The following is a 23,005-nucleotide window of genomic DNA, read 5'->3' on the forward strand; positions in this document are numbered from 1 at the left end:
CCTCTCTTGAGTGTTTCTACCCATGGTCACTGCACTACAGAGAGGATGTCAGCCAGTTGTGCAGCTATGGCTGGCATCATTCTCTCTCTGAGCACGTGTTTAGGCCAGAGGGCCCTTTAGGGTTGGAGCAGTGTCCATTGTGTCTGTGAGGCCCATGCAGGCCAGCAGACTAAGAAACTTATTTTATGTTCCATATCTAGTAGGCAGAGGACTTGAGCAGTCAGCCATAACACTATACTGCTACTTGATAAGTTCTATTAATACTTGCATCTGCTAGGAGTCTTTCCAGGTAGAAAAATGGACCCATTCATGGCATGACTATAAAATGTGCACAAGATGTTCATTTTTGGAATAAAAGGAGGCAAGGGACTTCTGATAGAGGTTCTGGTTTAACTTCAGGGCTAGTGGCAATGTGGGTTGAAACGGTCCTCCATCCCCTTTCCTCTAAGCTTGCCCTTTTCTCCTCAGCTTCCTGCTCTGAGGGGAACTTTCTAAGGGCTGTGCCCTGTGGGTAAATTTTGTGTGCTCCCAGCCCATGTCTATGAAGGAATCTTGAAGTTGATGGCAGGGAATTGAAGTTTACGGAGGACACTGACTTTCTGTGGTACCATTGTTTGTGGAGATTTTCCACTTTTATTAAAAATGCGTCTATTGCCAAAGAATTTCAATCCCCAGTCTTGGCAGGGCTATCAGACCTACTGTTCAGCTCCCTCTCCATCTCCCACAGATTTTTTTTCCCTTTTTTTCCTTTCTTCAGGCTGCTTCTAACTCAGAGGGTGATACTGTGTCCTACTGACAGAGAAGTTGAAGCTGTCAATAGGAACATCTTCAACTTTTCTCCTGTGGTAATCATCAGTGCTAGCTGCCAAACGGAGCCAGAATTACGCTTCCCGGTCCTTCTTGTGAAGGGGTGGAAGGCATGACTAACTCTTCGCAACGAGTGGCAAGCAGAAACGATGTGTGTCACATGCAGGTGAAAGCAGATAATTGCCGGGGTGTGATTTCCCAGAACCGGATGACCCTCTGGCATCCAGGAAACATTTAAGAGGGTGGCTCTTCTCTCAGCCGGGATTCCTGAGGGAATTCGGTTCCAAGATGGAAATAAGATGAGCAATAAATAAACTCACTTTTGTTAAAAGCCGCTGTGACTTGAGTTTTGTTTGTCAACACAGTGTAACAGCCTATCCTGGCTAATATCTTGTGCCTTTCACCCAAAAAACCTGCTCCATCTTCACCTATCCTGTTTCGTTTCCAGCCTTTTCCAGAGGAAGAGCTGTCTCTCCATCTATCCTAATCTTTACAACCACTCCTGATTAAGGTCCTCCAATGGCGTCCCATTGTTCTTTAGAAAAATAATAAAAAGATTAAAATCCTGAGGGAGGTCTACAAGGCTCACACGGTTTGTCCCCTGCCTGCCTCCTTACAGACTCAGTCACACCCAGTTCTCCCAAGGCCCAGCTTGAGCACATTCATCTTCTTTCAGTTCCTCCTGTACACCATGTCTCTTCTCACCACAGGGCCTTTGAACATGCTTTGAACATGTTCTTTCTACCCAATGCCCTCCCCACCTCAGAGGGCACCTCTGAAGTTCCAGGGTCTCATTTACTTTCCTCATGTTTTAGCTTTAAGAGCAAGCATGGGCTTTTCAGTGAGTGAATGAATAAAAATCACAGGGGATTTTTAAAAAACACTACAGTGTGAAGAAAAAGGGAACTATGTAAGTGAGGGAGAGCTAGTGGGTCCTCTCCACCCTCTGCACTTTGTTCTCTCCCCACAGTCCTGTCCCAGGGCTTTATTGTAGGTAAGACTAGCATCCTGAGCCAGGATTAACCCAGGGAGCATGACAGAACCAGGAAAGGGCACCTCAACATTCCAGGGACTGGAAGGTTCGGGAGGAGTGGAGCTGCCTCTTCAGGAGTGTGATCTCCTCAGTTGGAAGGAAAGATGTCTGGCACCATGAGCAGACGCCCTCAAACCAAGCTGCATCCCAAGATGCTAGAACCAGGGCCACCTGCAAGTCTGAAAGAGGTCATAGCTGTGAATGCTACTTTGCTCAGCTGGTGAGGTACTTAAGAGACTTCTCCCACTCCACTGCAGAGGCTGCTGCTATTACAGCCACAAGACACCTGTCCCATTTCACTCACTAGACTGGTAACCCTTTGAAGGTAATCCTGTGTCTTATTCTGCTTGAATCCTTGGAAGGCTGAGCTCAGTGTCTGTAGACCTCACAGGTGGTGGCTAAGACAATTTGTCAGATGGAACGAATCACCCTTGTTGGTGATACTGCCATGCTGCCTGATAATATATGTGCTTTCTGCCACGAAGTAATATATTTTGGAAAATAATATTTACATATTTTGTTTTTTTCCCCAGTAGTAGACCTTTGCTTAGTAGCATCCAAAAGATGCTCCTTTGTAGGTAGAGTTAAGGCCTCTCTCATGCAAAACAGGAATGTCTGGGTCTCTTTGCCCCACTCTCCTCCTAGAGGACTGATATGCACGAAGTTCTCTTGCAGTGAATAGGAGCTCTCACCTGATCCTCACTTAAGGCAGAGTGGGCTTGGGAAGGAGGAGGGAATGGTGTAGGAGAAGGAAAGGAAAAGATCATCTCTGTAAGCCCAGAGGTGAGGAAGCAATCTAGAGGAGAGAGAGGGAGGGATGAGAGTGTGCCTTCTGATAGACAAGTTGAATAGAGTGCCAACAACTGTCTCGGTCTCTGCTACCCATCGCTAAGCACTGACCACATGGCAGACACTGGGGTCCCTTCGTGACTGCAACCCGGGCCCAGTTGGGCCTAAACTGGGATTCAGAGACTGATTGGGTTGGTTCCCAGTTGTTGTTTGGGCTGGAAGTTTCCTAAGCCTGTGTTTAGAGTAGATATGCAGAGGAAGGATAGTTAGGCATGATTCCCGGAGGACAGAGACAGAGCTAGAGTAGATTGCAAGATGTTTGGCTCTGTGGGGAAGGACAAGGCCAGTTTTTGTAGAGAGGCGGCAAACCAATGCTGGAGGGGTGATTTTCTTCAGCTGTGGAGCATAAGCAGAGTCCTGAGCTTAGGTGTGACTCAGTATGGGGGTGGGTTGTATCCCTGATTTTTCATGGCTTCTGCAGGGACTGTGGCCTAGAGGGGCTGGGATGGACTGAGGTGGGTAAGAGAAATGTCCTAAAGTAATGTAGGCATTGACTGTGAGCAATGTGTGTGTTAATACTGCCTCATTTATATCTATCGGCTACCGAAGCCTGGGGATATTTGAGTAACTTGCTCAAGTGACCCGATTAATAAGTGGTTGGACCCGGGACTGACTTCAATAGGCACCTCTCAGCTGCATCTCCAATACTGCTTCCCAAAAACCATGCTTGACATTTCAGATGACACACCCACCTGGGTTACTGAGGAGGCTGAGCTCCATCTTAAGGCAGAAGTCATGGGGGAACAATCATGTCCTCACAATGCCTTTGATATTTTGGAAGGAATTTTAGGCTTTATGAATGATGTCCTTTCCCAGGGAGACATTTCTAGTATTCTCTGGGGAGATAACAAAGGACAAGCTAGGGAATGAGAAGAGTCCTAGAGTCCCAAGAAAGGGAGTCACCACTGAATGATAGCAATGATGCTTCCTCTTAGAGCTGCAGAGAACTTTATAGATTCCAGAGCATTTCCTCTCATATCAGTTCATTTGGAAGTTCACATATGCACAAAAAACCTCTGTGAAGCAAAAGCTTGTATGTTCATTTTGCAAATGGGGAATGAAACTCAGAGAGCTTCAATGACTTGCCCAAGCTTCTAGCCTGATGGTTACGAGAATCAGGCTAGAAACCTGGACGTCAGAAATCCGGTTAAGGATTCCTTCCCCTTTACCAGGTGCTCCCTTCAACGATGGTGGGAGACTTGTCTTCATCTAATGGAGGCTGGTGCTGCTGTGACTCAGCCAGCCAGAGGTCCAGACATTAGGGCAGTGCCTGAAGATAATCAAACATTCAAATGGAAGACATAATCCAGACTGCAGAACCATCCACAGAGTAACATCACCTTCATTCAGATCCTGGCATTTCATAGACATAGAGGCCGATTATAGATTAGTTTCCCAAAGACTGATGCATGAAAAACTAGTTTCACCTGAGAAGCAGTCTGTGGTCAAGTAATACGCATTGTATCCTTCATCTATTAGGTAGTGATTTTTTTTTTTTTTTTATAGAGACAGGTTCTTGCTATGTCCCCCAGGCTGGTCTCAAACTTCTGGCATCAAGCAATCCTCCCGTCTCAGCTTCCCACAGTGTTGGCATTACAGGCCTGAACCACTCTGTAATGCATATTAAAGGCTCTATAATATCTTTAACAAAACAAACAAACAAACCAAAAACGTGTTTGTGTTTAACTAAAGGTTCCCAAATTTATTTGGACACAAAATCTTTTTTTTTAAGGTAACACCGATTAGCAGCCCATGGAACTGCTAAGAACAATTTGTTTTCTTAAGTTGCTTAATTAATGGGTTGATTTTATGCCATGTGAGCAGAATCTCGAAGATGCTTTATGATTTTATATTCCAGCCTGAAGCCTCATGCGATATCTATCTATCTATCTATCTATCTATCTATCTATCTATCTATCTATCTACCTACCTACCTACCTACCTACCTACCTATCTTAGAAAAGCCAGTGTATTTATAAACAGGCCTTGGTGCTAGTAATTTCATAACTTGAATACTCAGGGTTAGATTGTGCCCATGTAAGCCTGCTAAAATTCATAAATTAAAAATGGAAGCCCATTGTGATATTAATAAGACTTTTGAATATTGGTTAGTTTTCTGGTAATTCATGAAAAATAAATGTCAAGGAGAGCTATGAGTCTGCCCTCTGTCTCATGATGGCATACAAGGTTTGAGAAAATACATCCTTTGGAGGTCTTAGAAATGAGCAGAGCTGACATTTTATGCAGGTCATTTATCATTTTCCTACCTATGGATTATAGCAGACACTTGACATTCATGATGGATTTCCTGAGACCTTATGACTCCCTTAATTGACAAATACCACTGGAGCCAATCATTTCCCTCATGAAACCTTTTAATTCTTACTCAAAGTATCATGTTCATGGAAGGCTTCATTTCTTCCTTCTCATTCATTCCCAGGGCCATTTTGAACTTGATAATTGACAAAAGAGGACATGTAGTTATAAGGTGAGGGCCAGACTTCTGGATTAACTGAGTAACTCTACCCTCCATGACAGTTTTGCTAGGAGATTTGAATTGATGTTTCAGAGAAATGGTGAATGCCCACATGCCAAGGACTGTTGGAGTTGTGCATAAATAGTCCAAACTCTGAATATAAATCTGCAAATGCCAAGCATCTTCTTTTGTCTGCTTTTTAGACATCTTCACCATGAGCTGGGAGGGAGGAGGAAAATCTGGCTACAGGAAGGAAGAATGTTTGTAGTTCTGGGAACTCCAGCTCATTTTTACCACTGACAGACAGCTTCCACAGCAGGGTTTGTTTGAACCCCAAGGGCAAGGATATCTCAGCAGCTTCAGGAAGTGACTGCTATGCTTTGGTGAAAAGCCTCTGTAAGCTCTTGGGTTAGACTAAAAGGTAAGTTTTCCTAAGCTGAGTAAATAGGATTGTACTGTACTTGAAACTGCACTCTGATTCTCCCAACTTCCAAAAACCCTGTGCTTTCTAATGTTAATCTCTAAGGTCACTTTTCCCATAGGTCATCAATTTTATCTTTGAGCTCAGAGTCTTAGGCAAAAGCTATTTTTCTTAAAATTTGTGATAATTATAATATCAAAGTAAAAGGGCAGGAAGATTTTATCAAACTTGGAACCTCTCCCCGGATGAATTTCACAGATATATATGGTTGTTGAAGGCACAAATTAAGACATACACAAATTAAGATAATCAAGAAAGAGAATGAATACCCAGAGGCCAATCTGGGGCCTTTAAAAATACCATTAAGTTTTGATCAGATGAAAGAGCTGAAAAAATTAAAACCCCTCAAAGAGATTCAGCTCTTTTGCTTATGTGAAAAGCACATTGATATTTAAACATGTGGATCTTCGGAATGCTCCAGTTTTTATCAGGATGAGTAATGTCATCTAACAGATTCTAAAGAAGATTCTAAAGAAGCTAGAGCAGATTCTAAAGAAGAGCAGATTCTAAAGAAGCCAGAGTAGATCCAAAATGGGACTATAATTGACTTTTGCTCCTTATAATCTTAATCTGAGTAGCCACTACAGGTCTGAGGGCTACTGGTGACCATGGCCATTAAAGACACCTGGATGTCTGTGGAGGTGGTGGCATGAGCTTACTTTTGGGAAAGTCTACTTGAGCTTCCTTAGGGCTTTCGTATGCCTTTGGAGTGCAATTCTTCTAAGCCTCCCAGGGCTGTTGATCCCATAAGCCTTTTACACTAATACATTTTCTACTAGTCCCCAAGCACACTGAGGAAGCTCAATAAATGCTTTTGAAAGACCTGAGTTCTATGTTTCTCATGAAGACTTGGGAACAGGCTTGCTAACTGATAGGAGCCCTCGCAGTGACATTGTCCCTGCCAGTGGGTTGAGGCTGAAGATCTCTTCTGCTGTCCAGGCTCAAGTCCTGCTTAGGCATTGGCTCTCATGCTTCTGCTCTCTCTCCTGGTGGGCTGGGGGCTGAGGTGGGAAGGGATGGTGGAGGGGATCTGAGCAGCCCTGCAAAGCTGACAGCTAGCTCCCTGTCTAGAGAGAATTTGGGTGTCATCATGGTCACCTTGTGGAAACATAAAATACACATGAGCACAAAGCGAGACCAGCAGCCCTGCGAGGAGAGGTGAGGTAGGAAGACCAGGAGAGATGGGGGAGCTTACCTTCTTGACTTCATATTTAATGGCGAGTTTGATCCGGCTCAGACTTGGACGGTGGTGGTCGGACCAGACTTGGAAGTTCACATCGCCATTTAAAATCGCTTCCACCTCTTCTGTGTCTCGGCACAGGTCCAGCACGCCCACTACAAAATCCTTGCATTGCATAGATAACTTCCTGTAATCGTTCTAACAGAATAAAGAGAAATCAGGGGTGTGTCACACCGAGCCCCGCAGATTGGCTTGCCTAGCACAGCAGTGTTGATCAGCAACTGCTCACCACATGTGAGCTTACGGAGCACATTGGATGCACTTACTGAATACAGTGGGATGTGCTAGGTGCAGAAGGCAGAGCAATTCCTCTTGACACGCAACCTAAAAGACATCTTCTCTAAGCCAGCATGTGTGAAGGTGTGGCCCATGGGCCACCTGCATCAGAATCACCTGAGGTGCATGCTAAAGTTGCAGATTCCCAGGTCCCACTCCAGACTTACTGAGTCAGAATGCCTGGTGGTGGGACCCAGGAATCTGTTTATAACTTTGCTCTCTAATGAAGTGGATGTCTGTTGCAGCCCATCCTGGGCTCTTTCAAAACGGCAGTTTTCTATGCCCAATTCTGAATCAGTTGTGAGGAACGAATAATAAGGACTTGAACTTTTAAGGCTGATGTAAATAACATTTCACTCATTTACCACCAATCTATATTGGTGACTGCTGCATATAGGAAATTTACTGGAAAGATGGCTAATATGCTAAAATTGGGAAAAAATATGCACAAGTGTGCTTTTTTATGTTCCAGAAAATCTGCTTGTAAATTATAAATTTAAAAATCAAATGTAATTTAACAGTATCTTTTCTTACTAGAAATCCTTTTGTATGGCAAATCATGGCTCCTTAAATCACCTGCCTGTTGAATAAACATTTTTAGCCCTTGACCTTGTTGTTGTTTCATATTTTTAATGAGCTGCTCACAGATTTCCCTCTTCCTTTCCCTAGGTACACCTTTCTTAATATCTTTGACAGGCTAACTTCCTTTCCTAGTGACATGCCAACGTCTCTTTCCCCTAAACGAACGGCTTACCTTTTAGATAATGATCCAAAATGTTGGACAAAGAATGTTTGATGTTACTTCATTCCCCTCCTCCCCAAAAATACTTTCCCCAGAGGCCTCTTTGCTGGTTTCTTAGTTGAAATGAGTCTATTCAGAAAGTACACAGAGCCAAATGTCACTTTTAATGTTAATCAGTGTCAACAATGCTCAGACTACTAGATAGCGACTGGCAAACAGGACTGTGGTTGTGCTTTTCCAGAACACGGATTCCTCAGCCAATAGGTGGGAGCCGGGCAAACTGCAGAAGCTCAGCCATTTTTCTGAGTTAATGATTCTAGTCTCCTTCCAGGGTTGCTATATCAAAATGTCACTTTGCATTAGAGAAAGAGGTAAGTCAGTGCTGCTTTGCTGGGAAGAGGAAAAGGATCAAGAAAATATTTTCAGATGAGAGTAGCTGCCCTTCATTTTTATATGTAATTTAGGTAGAAGAAGGGAGTTTCAGAAATCCTGGGTGGAAAAATGATCTCTCAGCTCAGGCAGGTAAGAAACTGGAGGGGTTCTAGGTTTGGTACCAAGCACAGAGCTAGTCTGAAGTGTTAGGGTTGGAAGAGCCATATTCTGTGCTCTTCTGCCATTCATTCATCCATTCATTCATTCATTTATTCATCACTGAGAATCTACTATGTAGTAGACAATGAAAAATTAGCAGTGAACAAGGCAAGTCTCTGGGTACTGTGAGGTTTGAGTTCCGCCCTTAGGTTTGCACAAGTGCAAGGCTAAATGAAACTTGCTCAGATCTTTCCCTGGCTAATATATTCTGCAGAGTAGTGATAAGCCAGAGGTAGGAGGCTTAAGGTACACTGGGCTGAGCGACATGGACAAGGTGAATCACCTTACCACATGGACCCATTCAACTCTGGCATCTCCTCTGCGGCAACTCAGGTTCCATTCCATAACTTTATTACCCTTTTTCTGAGAACAAGGAATCTCTGAATGTTAATACCTGCTATCAGTAAAATAGACAGTGCCCTGTTGGCTAGAGCATACCTCATCTCTTGATGGAAACTCCGGCCTAGAGCTGAAGTCATGGGTGGGTATAGGAAAGGAAGTGTAAGGGACTTGAGCTAGCTCTTGTCCCAGGCTCCCCGTGCTAGGAACGAGTCAGGCTGTATTGCCCAGAGCTTCCTTACATGTCTGGGTTCAGTGTAGTTCAGAACAGAAGGTGACACTTCATTAGAGACTGTCACTTCCCTGGGCTCTTTCTGCCAGCCTGCCATCAGTAGGGGAGACAGCAGAGCAGCCAAAGCAGGTAATTTGCATTTTGCCTTCTGCATTAGGCACTTGGACTAGAAAGCAATAAGCCTTGTGGTGTCTGCAGATGGCTGGAGGGGATAGAGGGAGCTCATCCCTGCCAGGAAGGAGATGACATGGGCATGAATGGAAGCAGAGAGGGCCATAAATAAACATCTCTGGGGAATTGTGATGATTATAATTTATTGAGTCAACCCTGAGCTCAATTAGCCTTCCAAGACACACTCCCAGACTCTGTCCCATCCTATGTGGTCTATTCTCAATACACCAGGCAGAGGAATATTAGGAAAAGCAGTCAGATTCTGGCACTGCTCTGTTCACCCCTCCAAAGGCTCCTTATCCAAAGTAAAAGCGGGGTCATCAGTCACTGATCTCTGAGTCACTCCCTCACCTTCCTTGGAGATTTTAGTTCCTGTCCCACATCATTCTCCCAGCATTAACTGCTATTGTTAATTCTTGGTGATTTCAAAATCCTGGAAGATGACCTGCTGCCTACACTGTCCTCCAGCCTCCCCATTTTCTCCCTGATTTTATTTCCTGTGGTTCTCCCCCAACTCAGTCTGCTCCCACCACTCTTGTGCCCCTGCTGTTCTTCAAACACACTTGGTGTGGACTAGACCTTTACACTGGCTATTCCCCTTGCTTGGAATGCTCTTTCTCCAGATATCTACATGAACAACTCTTAAGCCTTCCCCAACTATCTTTTAAAAAGATTGTGCTCCTCCATTCCTCATTACTTTTCCCGCTTTTCCTTTTTGTTTTCCTCACAGTACTTACAACTGCCTGATATACCATGTATTTTACATATTTTTTATATTTATTGTCCATGTCTCCCACTAGAATATAATTTTCTTGAGGCGATGGATTTTTCCATTTTGTTCACAAATGTATCCTGAGATCCTAAAACATTTCCTGGAGCATGGTGGGCACTCAATAAGTACTTGTTGAATTAACTGGAACAGTGAACTTGTCTAAGATGTCACAGCACTAAGCGATACAGCCAAGATTCAAAACAGGTTGGGGTGACTCAAGTTCTGTTCTTTCCCTCTCATCCTGTTGCCTCTTGTGGAGCAGCATGTTTTCTTCTCTTCGGCATACTTGAGGCTCAATTGTGCTGACTCTCAACTAACATGGGGGAAACAAAGGGTGGGTAGGGATAAAGATATATGAATCTCTGACAGATTTTATAGTAGAGTCAGTAAGTTTTGCAGTCAGAAGGACCTGGAATTGGAACTCTTATTTTACTACTTGCCAGTAAAATTGATAAATTGAGAAAGCCATTTAACTCTTATGCATCACAGTTTTCCATCTGTACTAAGGTACACACTGTTCAATGCTCAGTATAGTTAATAATAAATAACACAAATAACAAAATAAAAACTTAAACAAAAACTGATAATAAAAATGAGCATGTAAATGGCAGTCTACATGATTTGACTCTTGATCTCTTGCCCTTTGTGGTTTGTAATTATTGAAGTGGGAGTAAGACTGGCCCATGGGTAGGAGGAAAACAACAACAAAAAATACCGGATAAAATCTTGATTTGTTTCTCTTTCTTGCACTCCAGATAAAATCCATAAATTAGAATGTCTTATAAATGGACTAATGTAGTATATAAGCTTTTGAGACTGGGTTCTTTCCCTCAGCATGATCATTTTGAGATTCATCCATGATGTTGCATGCATCCATAGACAATTTTTCTATTTCACAACCACTGTGTGGATCTATTGGTTTGTTGATCTAGTTACTCACTAAAGGACATTTGGTTGTATCCAGTTTTTGGCATCTGACAATCAAGAAAAAGACTGCTGGCCAGGCGTGGTGGCTCATGCCTATAATCCCAACACGTTGGGAGGCCGAGGTGGGCAGATCACCTGAGGTTGGGAGTTTGAGACCAGCCTGACCAACATGAAGAAATCCCGTCTTTACTAAAATACAAAATTAGCTGGGCATGGTGGTGCATGCCTGTAATCCCAGCTACTCAGGAGGCTGAGGCAGGAGAATCACTTGAACCTGGGAGATGGAGGTTGCGGTGAGCCAGGATTGAGCCATTTCACTCCAGCCTGGGCAAGAAGAACGAAACTCTTATCTCAAAAACAAAACAAAACAAAACAAAACCAAGCAAAGCAAAACTTGTACAGCCTTTACAGTCTTTTTTTTTTTTTTTTTTTGAGACAGGATGATTTCACCATATTGGTCAGGTTGATCTTGAACTCCTGACCTCAAGTGATCCACCTGCCTCAGCCTCCCAAAGTGCTGGGATTACAGGTGTGAGCCACTGCACCTGGCCAATATTTCTGTGCAAGTTTTTGTGTGAACATAATGTTTTTCTTTCTTTAGGGTAAATGCCTAGGAGTGGGATTGCTGAATATATAGTAAATGCACGTTTAACCTTGTGAGAAACTTCCAATTTGTTTCTGGAAAAGTTCTACCATTTTACATTCTAGTAGCAAATTCAAAACATTCTAATGCTCCATATTTTCACCAGCACTTGGTATTGTTAATTTATTTCCTGTTTTGGTTTTTATATTTAGAGATGGGTCTTGTTATATTGCCAGGCTGGTCATGAACTCCTGGGCTCAAGAGATCCTCCTGCATCAGTCTCCTGAGTAGCTGGGACTACAAGTGCAGGCAACAATGTCCTGCATGTCAGTTTCTTTTCTGTGTCATGGTATCTCATTGTGATTTTAATTTGCATTTCCTAATGGCTAATAATGCTGCACATCTTTTCCTATGCTTATTTGCTATCTTTGTATCTTCTTTGATGAAATATATATTCAAATCCTTTGTCCACTTACATCTTTTTTTAAATTATTGAGTTTTGAGAGTTCTTTATATACTCAAAATACAATTCCTTTTTAAGAGATAGGATCTGTAAATACTCCTTTCAGTCTGTGGCTTATATTCACATGCTCTTAGTATCTTTCAGAGAGCAAACATTTTTAATTTTGATGAGGCCTGATACAGCTTGACTGTGTCCCCACCCAAATCTCATCTTGACTTGTGGCTCCTATATTTCCCTCACGTTGTAGGAGGAACCCAGTGGGAGATAATTGAATCATGCGGGTGGTTCCCCCGTACTGTTCTTGTGGTAGTGAGTAAGTCTTACAAGATCTGATGGTTTAATAAACGGAAACCTCTTTCATTTGGTTCTCATTCTTCTCTTGCCTGCTGCCATGTGTGACTGCCTTTCACCTTCGGCCATGACTGTGAGGCCTCCCCAGTCATGTGAAACTGTGAGTTTATTAAACCTCTTTCTTTTGTAAATTGCCCAGTCTTGGGTATGTCTTTATCACCAGTGTGAAAACAGACTAATACAAAGTCCAGTCTATTATTTTGTCTTTTACAGTTATGCTTTTGATGTCACAATTAAGTCATCTTTTCTTAATACAGGGTCTAAATGTGTCCTCCTATGTTTTCCTCTAGAAGTTTTTTAGTTTATGTTTTAAATTTAGGTCTATTACCCATTTTGTGTTAATTTTTGTGTATGATGTGAGATATAGGTTGAGGTATCTTTTATTGCCCACAGATGCTCATTTGTTCCAGCCTCATTTGTTGAAAAGATTATTTTTTCTCTATGTAGTCATTTTTGCACAATTGTCAAAAATCATTGACCACATTTGTATGAGTCTATTTCTGCACTCTCTATTCTGTTTCCTTGATCTACACACTTATTCTTTTGCTAACATCCACTGTCTTTATTTTTGTAGCTTTATATTATCTTAAAACTAGGTACTTTGAGTCCTCCAACTTTGCTTTTCTTTTTCAAATTATCTTGGCTTTTCTCCTCTCTTCCCTTTACATATAAATTTGAAAATAAACTTGTTCATATCTACAAGAAGTTCTGCTGAGATTTTTACTGGAATTGTGTTAAATCTATCGATCAGTTTGGGCATTCAAACCCTTTTGGATTCTCCAAACCTTCTTATTTAGGTGTTCTTTGATTTGTTTCATTCATGTTTTATGGTTTTCAACATACAGATTTCATATGTTTTGTAAAATATGTATCTAAGTATTTCATTTTTTTAGCTATTGAAAATATTTAAAAATTTTTCTTTTTAATTTTCATCATTATGTATAGAAATATTGATTTTTATGTGTTGTTCTTATATTCTGTGATCTTGCTAAACTTACTTACTGGTGCCTTTAGATTCTTTGGAATTTTCTACATAGACAAACATGTTGTCTGAAAATATGGATTGTTGTCCTTGAATAAACACCTAGTTCCAATGTATTTATTAAGATGACAAGAAAATGCTCAGAAACATGCATTTACATTGCTTTGAAGATTGATAAGATTTTATTTCTAGGACAAAATTCTGCCAACAATTTTTTGCTGGCTTTCAACCCAAATTAATGGCTCAGAGCTTTTTATGTAGTCAATACATTAAGCAGTTTTGTAGCATATTCACTATTTATTTCTTGTTCTCTGTTCAACCCAGGTAATAACTGAGATTCTTTAATTCTCAACTATCCAAGAATTTCTTTTCTTTCCTTTTGATCTATAATCTCCAAAGTTTATTTATTATTAAGATGAATTTCTAGCCCTTATACAGAAGTTGATTCCAAACCATCTATCAAGACATGTTGATATCTTTAACTTTTGGTGCTAGAACCATTGTTTTGATAACATTAATTTCAGAAAATTATTAGTTTGCTTGACTTTGATTAAAAACTTCAACTCTCCAACTTTTTCAAAGCTATTGACAAACTTAAATTAGAAGAGAAGGAGAAGCTCATTACCCTGATCGGTCAAAAGTTAAATGAATGTCTCAGACTGATGCTATAGAGACATCCATACAATACAGGATAATTAACACTCTTTCCTCAATGGAGACCTTGGAAATTAGATTTTAAAAGAGTATGGACTTCAGATTCACTCCCCTCCTTCCCTTTAGGGATCCAGTTATGGGGAAGGAATATTTATGGAAATCTCCAATTGAAATACAAGTGGAGCTAAGTCAACAGAAGTGTTCGGTTATAAACCTGGGAGGTATTTCTGCTTTTGACATTTAGGATGAGTTTGCTTAAGAAAGGGTTGCACAACAGTTTTTAATAAAAGTGTTTAAAACATTTTAATATTTCATTAAATGGTGACAACTATCCTATAGACCTGATAGTATTATTATCCATAAATAAGAGGACCGAAAGTTGACCACTGGATTTAGCAACTTGGAAGTTGTTGATCACCTTGACTGGAGCAGTTCTGGAAGAGTGGAGGACATGCCTGGAGCGGGTGAAGACAGCAGGAGAAGAGGTATTGTGCCACAATTAGCAGGAGAACAGGGTCTGGTGGCAGGGAAATTAAGGCCAAATGGTGCTGAAACAAGGAAAAACACCAAGGTCTAGGGGCAGGGAGTCTGAGGCCAATTCACACTTACTTCCTAATTGAAAAATCACTGAGGTCTGAAGGCAGGGAATCTAAGGCCAGTTCCTGCTGACTTCCCAAAGTTGGATCAATAGGAAAATACCTGGGTCTGGGGGCAGAAAATCTAAAGCTTCCTAAAGCTAAATCAAAAGGAAAATCCCTGTCTCCATGCCCGAGTAACAAAGGATCAAAGGCTACTCTCCCTACAACCCTCTCCCTTCCACCAGTATCAGATGGAAAGGGAGAGTGCAAAGGATTGGCTCTGGGCCAGGCAGGGACCATCCCTTCATCTACACAGGGCACCAATTCAGACTTTAATTAGCCACAGACCAAATCCTTCATCTACATAAGGGGTAGCTGGTAAGAACCTCAAACCAAGTACTTAAAACCCAGAAAACTTTGTAACTGGGCCCTTGAGTCACTTACCTGGGCCCACCCCCACCTCGTGGAGTGCTTTCTCGCTTTAATAAACTCAGGCTTTTGCTGCTTCGTTCCTGTGTTTCCTTCCTCTGCTACTTTGCGTATTTTGTTCAATTCTTTGTTCAAATTGCCAAGGACCTGGACGACTCGTAGTCAGAACTCTCCACCAGTAATAGTATGCGTAGAGGAATACATGCATATAGAATCACATATGGTTTAGCTACAGTAATAGGAAAGGTTGGTATGTGGGTGAGGATGCTGTTAGTGGGTGCATGGATGGTGGGGATCTGTAGACTTTTTCCTTCTACTTCTTCAATTTTTTTCAGTGAAATAAAAATAAACATTATCAGCTGAAAGTAAGAATAGGGAAGGAGGTGGTGGAAGTTTGGGGAGAGGAGAGAATAGGCCTGAAATAGATTTTGGGGACTGGCCCGATGTCTCACGCCTGTAATCCCAGCACTCTGGGAGGTGGAGGCGGGTGGATCATGAGGTCAAGAGATCAAGACCATCCTGGCCAATATGGTGAAACTCGTCTCTACTGAAAATACAAAAATTAGCCAGGCATGGTGGCATGCACTTGTAGTCTCAGCTACTTAGGAGGCTGAGGCAGGAGAATCGCCTTAACCCAGGAGGTAGAGATTGCCATGAGTGGAGATGGTGCCACTGCACTTCAGCCTGGTGACAGAGCAAGATCCCATCTCAAAAAGAAAGAAAGAAAAGGAAAGAAACAAGGAAAGAAAGAAAGAAAGAAACTGAGAGAGAGAGAAAGCAAAAAGAAAGAAAGAAAGAAAAATAGCTTTTAGGAGAAGATGAAAATAGATGGATTAGAAAGACAGGATATGATTGCTGGAGAACAGTAAGAGCCCATTTGAAGTTCGTGGTCATAAATTAGAATGAGGTCAGTTAATGTGTTTTTTTTTCCTAACCACATTCATTTTCCTGGGTGCCAGCATGGAGCAAATAGAGAATTATATTATACCAGGGTTGTGTTTTTGCCAAAGAGTACAACAAATCAAGAGAGGAGCAGAGGAGCTAAAGTGTACCTGAGGGAGTGATTCCAGTGACAGTTCATGGAATTGAAGCTGGTATGAAAGGAAGACAGGACTTTGATGGAGAAAGGGAAAGTGAAAAGATGGTTTGATCAGTGAGTTACAAGACTTGCGGGGGACGGGGGTAGACAAAAGATTGACAGGATCGAGGGATTCAAGAGAGATGGAAAAATTGGAGTCAGAGAGTGTGATGTGCCATGCTTAGATAATAGAGAGCCTGCATTTATTGATCATGGAAAGTGTTGGCTCATATAGGCTCCTGGCTACTAAGGTACAGTGGAGGATAAGACCGCTAGAGGAGGTAAGTCCATAAAACTGAGCCAGGGTGTTGGAAGGATGACCTGTGTATATATTGAAGTGCCAAGCATTTAAACAGCAAGAACCAAAATTGTAATACAGTGACCCATGGTTGCAGACTACAACAATGAGAGATAATGGGCGATATAATATGTTGAAATATGATTCAAAGATAGACACTCTTAAGGAGGAGAGAAAGCGGAAGAGAAACTTCGTTTTTGGAATTGGCAAGAAACGGCAGGGGGGATGCCCACCCTATCTCCAGGTCCAGTGCTCTGAAGACTGGGAGCAAAACTATCCCTAGTTGAAAGGGCTGCAGGAATGCTGTGTCCTCAGGGCGGCCAGTCTTTAGAGATAACAAGAAGGTGGCACATCGCTCAGAGGAGGGGGTCAATGATGGTGGACTTTGCTGAGGGACTGTGACTTTCAGAGGGTGAAATGGGAGAGCATTTGGGGATGAAAAGGAGGGTATGATGATGGAGGAAGGAATCTGACAGCCTTCTGGAGAACTGCGTGCAGGTTCTGAGGGGTGATCTGTGAGACAGTGGCTTCCCATGGTGAGGACCTAGAGAGGGATTAAAACGTGTAATTACAGGATATCGAGAGGATTCAGTGCGGTGAGGTGGGGAAGCACACAGCCCAAAGCTGAGCGCACAGGTCACCTTCAGTACCCTCTGGCTAACACAGGACTTCAAAGTTGCTTCTTGCCCTGGTGCTTTCTTTCTACACATCCTCCAACTCAGCTGATGGGTAAGAAAATTCTAGATGTTGAGATTTAACACACATGGCTGAATTTTTATTAATTAAAACTGGATTCATTAAAACAATTAATGGATGTGAAATATTGGGTAAGAACCTGAGCCTAGTGCTCATTATGGCAGATGAAAATTGAAAAGCTTCAATCCATGTTTTAGCTTCCATGCATACAATTAACTGTTTCATTAACCTTTACCGCATCAATAAACTCACGCTCCAAAGGATCAAGGCAAATATGCTTTGGCATTTCATCTCCATTTAGGAATGTGGAGCCAAGGAAGGTGGTTCAAGTTTAGTGCAGAGACCAACAGTCAGCATTTCTTGCCTCAGCTTTCTCAGGGGTATTTAGGCAACTCCTGGGTTCTCAGAGTCTGGGGTTCTGCCCCAAGGGTGGAGCAGTGTAGGGCTGGCTCTTTGTCCCAATGATCCCCTGAGAGGTCTGACTGTCCAACTCTGCCACTGTTTACCCACTACCTCCCTGATTTCTTTGCTCTCTGAAGAGAGTTTCCTTTATTAATCCCAAACATACTCCCTGCTTTTCCAAAGGGATCTCTGTGTCCTAAGTGTTTCAGCATTTAGGAAAGATGGCTGTGCATGGGTGATCTTAGAATTCTTCATCATAGGCCTGATCAGTCTTGCATGAGAAGGAGGACTGGGAGGTCAGTATTTGGGTTTGAATCACAGCTTTGCTGCACCATGGCTGTACGATTTTGAATGTATAACTTAATCTCTCTGTGGGCTCTAATTTAATCTGCATAACAGGGCTGATAATGTCATCTACTTTATAGGGTTGTTGCAAGGAGCAAACTGAAAAAGATAACCCAAATAAGGTGCTTCATACAGTATGTGGCAAGTATTGGGTAATATTATGATGACCCAAAGTGTGTAGCTTAGCAGAGAGCATAAGCACAGATAACTTGTCTATTTGGGGGTTGATCTTCAAGTGCCTCATCTAACAAAGCTGGCAGACCCCCTCATTGGAATCATTTCCAGAGCTTCACCCTGTGTGAGTCCCCAGGTAGAAGTCCCCAGGCAGGCAGCAGGGAAGAAGTTTGGGGCACAGGGATTGGGGCAGAGTCCTGGTCACTTACCCTTCACGTGCAGGCGCCAGGACGCTGAGCACTGAATCTGCAGGTCATTGCATACCACCTTCCTCAGCAAGGCAGCGCTGACAGTGCTTCTGCTGACACATTGGTCTCCAATCTAGTTTTTGGTTTACTTAATTGACAGCTACTGACATTGCGAGGGGCTCATAGCACATTGACATGGCATTTGCGAAATTCCAGAAGTAATGGATTGTTCTGCTTGTTTTTTTTTGTGTGTGTTATTGTTTTTTAAAACAAGTCTCCTCTGTTAGATTCAGAGATTTGTGGGAGGACAAAGGTTGTCTTTCAAGGAAACGACTCAGGTGTTTTATTAGCAACTCAGATATTATATCCACTAATTCAGCAGATATATTTGGGCGCCCACTGTGTGCTAGTCACTGAGAAAGTAAATCTACTAAAACGAAGTCCTTGCCCTGGAGGGGCTCAGGGTCTTTCTAGAGACAATACAAGTAGCCAGATGAGGACCACAGGGTGATATAAGTGCCTTGGGACAGGGTTGGGGCGTGATACCTGCGTTTCGGTTATCACGGGGCTTCCAAAAGGAGGCAGAATATGAAGTGAGACCTGAGGATAAGTAGAAGCTAGCAGCGGTAAGACAGGTATGAAGAGAGGAGGTGGCAGGGAACTGTCATTCCAGGAAGCAGGATCAGCAGGTGCAACGGGAAGAGATTGTATATGCACGTGTGGACTGCGAAGAATACTAGCTGACTTTAACCACAGCATGGTCATATGCATAGGTTATGCATATAACTCAATATTTTACATAATTTCTTATGATTAAACAGGCATGGATATGCCTATCTACCAAGAAAGGAATTCATGTACACTCTGTGCACATCCATAACCAGGTTAAAGATGCTGCTTGGTTCTCTCCTGTGGGACTCCTGGAAGAGCCTCTCCTCAGCTTTCTGCTTTTCCTGCTGGAACTGCAGTAAAACTGGGAGGCAGGTTCACCTGTATGAACTTAGTTTTGTCCCCACAACCCACCCCTCAGTGCCACTTGGCTTCTATAGGAGGTTCCCAGGCTCTCTTCCCTCTGCATGCTCTGTTTCTCTTTCTCTCAAACACACACACACACACACACACACACACACACACACACACACACCCCACCTTATCACCCACAGGTCAGTGCTCCATGGTAGAGTGTTGTTCTGGGCTGTGACTCAGAAAATCAGTCAGGACATGTGAGTTGAAAGAGGAAGGGGGAACTCTGGGAAGGCCTGTGGCTCACTTACGTGGAAGCAGCCCTACCCGCTGCTCACCTGCCCCGCCCCCACACAGGGGTGACCAAAGCATGATTGATTGGTCTGTGCACCCATTAGGATAAAAGACAATATTAAAAGATATATCTATTGCTGTTATTTCTGCCATTAGTTATCATTTATCAAGTGCTTACTATGTCCAAGCTCTGGGCTAAATGCTTTATATGTTTATCACACTGAATTCTCATGACAAATCTAGGAAGTACATACTCTCATCATTTCTGTCTCACTGGCAGAGGAACTGAGGCCCAGAGACTTCAGTGGTTGCTGGGATCTAAGCTCAGGTACAGCTCACTCCAAAGTCCATGATCGTAATACTGGTACGTACTCATTTACTAAAAACACTCACTGCCCTTGTAGTGCTTAAAACCCTAAACATGCCCTGAAGGGCAGGTGTGGGAGGAGCATTCAAGGACCTCTTTTTGAAAAGGAAGAGAAAGATGAGGGCCTGTTGTTAAAACGTAAAAGTGCTGAAACTTTAGGTAAAGCAGTACCCTGTGTTTCCACACCTGAGGGAAGGCCAGGAGGTGAGACTGGCTGGGCTCTGGGAGCTGAGTCCGCCCCAGAATAAGCACCAGCAGGTGTGTGTCGACAATTAGAAAGTCAGGGTGGGAGTTGTCCCTAACGGAACAGGCCACTCCTGTTGCTCTCAAGACCCTAAGCCTCTTAGCAAAGTGCCAGCCTGTCCACTCCCTGACACCCCTTTTGGACTCTCACCAGGAGGTCATCACCTCGCTTCTGTAAGGGTCCTCCAGCCCCATCTGCTATCACTGTCTTCATGGTGAGAGGTTATGGGAGTGGGTGGGTAAGCAGAGGGTTGGTGGAGTGCCCCCACAGTGACTGGGGAAACTTGCAGCCCATTCCTGAGGTACAGAGAGAAGAGCGTGGCAGGATGAGGCTGCATTGCTCTTGCCAGCTAAATTCGAAAAGGGACAACATTGTGGCTGCTGTCCTGGGTGCACTGATTTTAACAAGCACATTTTTTTGAGATCTGTTTGCCCTGTTGGAGCTGAAGCAAACATAACAGCTACACAGTGGTGCAGAATTAAACACTCTCTCTACCTGGATCCTTCCAGAGCTTCATCCACAAAGCACACCTAAGTCAATTTTGCCCACAGATTGGCTCATGGAAGACCTCATGTATTCCTTCATTTACTCATTTAATCAACAGAAATGAATAGAGTATCTAGTGTGTGCTGAGCTCTGTGCCAGGGCCCCGGAGATACAATGGAGAGTGAGACAGGCATGGTCTTGCCCTCATGGAGCTGACAGACCAGAAGAAGATGTAGAAGATGAAGTTCCTCCAGTTAAGTGGGATGAGGAATTCTCCTTTCTGTGCAAATTAAACCTGAGTTCCTTTACATCCAGCTTCATAGTTATTCCTGGGGAAACATTTCTTTACGAATAAATCCAACTGGCAAGCTGCAGTAACTGGGTATGAGTCTGTTAGCTCAAAAGCTTGAGAGGTTTCCAGAAATCCACTTTTACAAAGCTGTTCTGCTCGTTGGGCATGTGCTTACTGAGCCTTGTGTGTGACAGAGCTATGGCCTGCGCTGGGAATTCTAGGAGGAGTGAGCTGGGTTATTGCTTGCCCAAGGAGGAGACAGCACACAAGCCAGTCATTTCAGTATTACCTAGTGAGAGCAAGTCACTCACTCACCAAGTATTACCCAGGTACCCACTCCATGCCAAGTGCTGTCCTAAATCTGAGATACAACCATTAGCAAAACAGACAGTCCCTACTCTCATTGAGCTTGTATTTTATTGCGGGTATAGGGACTGCAGAGAGGAGAGTGCTATTTTATATAGATGTGAGCCAGGAACTCCCTGATGAGTTGAAGAAGGAGGGGAAGGAGAGAGTCACCCAGATGTATGAGGAAAGAATATTCCAGACAGAGGGTCCCTGGTGCTAAGAGGAGGAAGAGTGCAAAGCCAGGAAAGAGAGAGCATCTGGGGTTTTTGAGGAGTAGCTAAGAGGCCAGCCCTGGGGGCAAAGTGTGTAGGAGTGGAGCAGGAAGAGACGAGGCTAAGGGAGGCGCAGGAGCAAGATGATCAGAGCCCCGACAGGCACCTGCACGAACTACGTCTTTTCCTATGGCGGGATGGGGACGCACTGACTGGAGGGCTTTAAGAATGAGAGTTGACATAATCTAATTTTTGCTCTAAGAGGATCCCTCTGGCTGCTGGGATGGAATACATTGTAAGAGGCAAGAACAAAAGCAGGAAGAGCAATTAGGAGGCTGTTGGAATTACCCCCAGGAGAGACAAACGTGGCTTGGACCAGAAGGGAACTGAGTAAGGAATGGAGAAGTATAAAATTCTGGATGTCTTTGAAAGATAGAGCCAAGAAGATTTATTGATGAATGCTAAGTAAGGAAACAAACAAACAAACAAGCAAGAATGGATCTGAGATTTTGGTTTGAGCAACTACAAAGATAGAGTTACCATTTGTAAAACATGCACTAGGAGCAGTTACATAATTGCTTAGCAAATATTTCCTCTCTCTCTTTTTGTCTTTATGAGAGAAATACACTTTATTCCCCATGGATGTTGGGTTTGGTCATAGGACTTGCTTCAGCCAGTGAAATGTGGGTGGAAATGATAGCATATGTGTTCTAAACCTAGGTCTTAAGAGGACTGCATCCTGCAGTTTTCTTTGTCTTTCGAGGAGCTGCTGACCACTGCCAAGTAAAGAATGGGTCTAGGTAGCCACTACTTATCCATCCTGGGCCCTAGAATGAGATACATAGAGCAACCTCCTCCACTAACCTTCAGAATTGTGAACATGAAAATAAATGTTAATTGCATAGAGTATTGCGTTTTGGGGTGGTTTGTTACATAGCCTGACCGTGGCAGTAACTGACTGATAAAGGGAGGAAGGTAGGCTCAGTCCTTTGGGACATCGACATCGAAGATAGACTCTTAGCTCTATCTGGGTAGTCGGAGATGTTGCTGACTACTACAGAGGTAATAAGTTGTTGCTGAGTCTTGAAGGCTAAATCAGCATTACCTAGTTCAAGAGGTGGAATAAGGGCATTCCCAGCTGGGGACAGCATAAGCAAAGGCACAGAGGCACAAAATACATGACATATGAATATACAGGGGACTATGCAAATAGACATACAGGATGGCAGAAGATGAGATAGGAGAAGTGAACAGAGCTGGATCATGGAGGATTTTGTGTTCTCACATAAAGAGCTTGGATTATTTATACTGTAGGCAGTGAGAGCCACGAAAACCTTTTCAGCAGGAGAATATAATGGTCTGATTTATATCAAGGTACTATCCCTCTGGCCCTATGTGAAGGACAGCTTCAGTGTTTCAGAGTTTTGTGGCCTGGAGGCAGAAGGATGGGTAGAATCTGTTGGCATCATCTGGTCAAGTGCATGGTGGTAAGATACAAGGATGGAAATGGAAACATTCAAATTTTAATACCAGCAGGATTTAAGGTACAGGGAGAAAGTGATAGCTCAATATGTGACATGCTTGGGACAGCATACACTGAAATGGATTTTCCTAACATGTTACTGTCTGATGGAATTATAGA

The 23,005-nt window shown here is 43.0% G+C and overlaps 1 protein-coding gene across 1 annotated transcript in view; it reads right to left on the reverse strand.

The window, feature by feature from the left end:
• TRPC7 (transient receptor potential cation channel subfamily C member 7) overlaps nucleotides 1-23,005 on the reverse strand; it is a 136,647-nt gene that overhangs the window by 84,706 nt on the left and 28,936 nt on the right. Inside the window, exon 3 of the mRNA XM_021664941.2 lies at nucleotides 6,842-7,024. Coding sequence (XP_021520616.1) covers nucleotides 6,842-7,024 — 183 coding nt within the window. The remainder of the gene's footprint in view (nucleotides 1-6,841; nucleotides 7,025-23,005) is intronic.

This window comes from Aotus nancymaae, unplaced genomic scaffold, assembly GCF_030222135.1.
Source record: "Aotus nancymaae isolate 86718 unplaced genomic scaffold, 86718_ANA_hifiasm-v0.15.2.pri h1tg000064l_1, whole genome shotgun sequence".
In the NCBI taxonomy this organism is placed as follows: Eukaryota; Metazoa; Chordata; class Mammalia; order Primates; family Aotidae; genus Aotus; species Aotus nancymaae.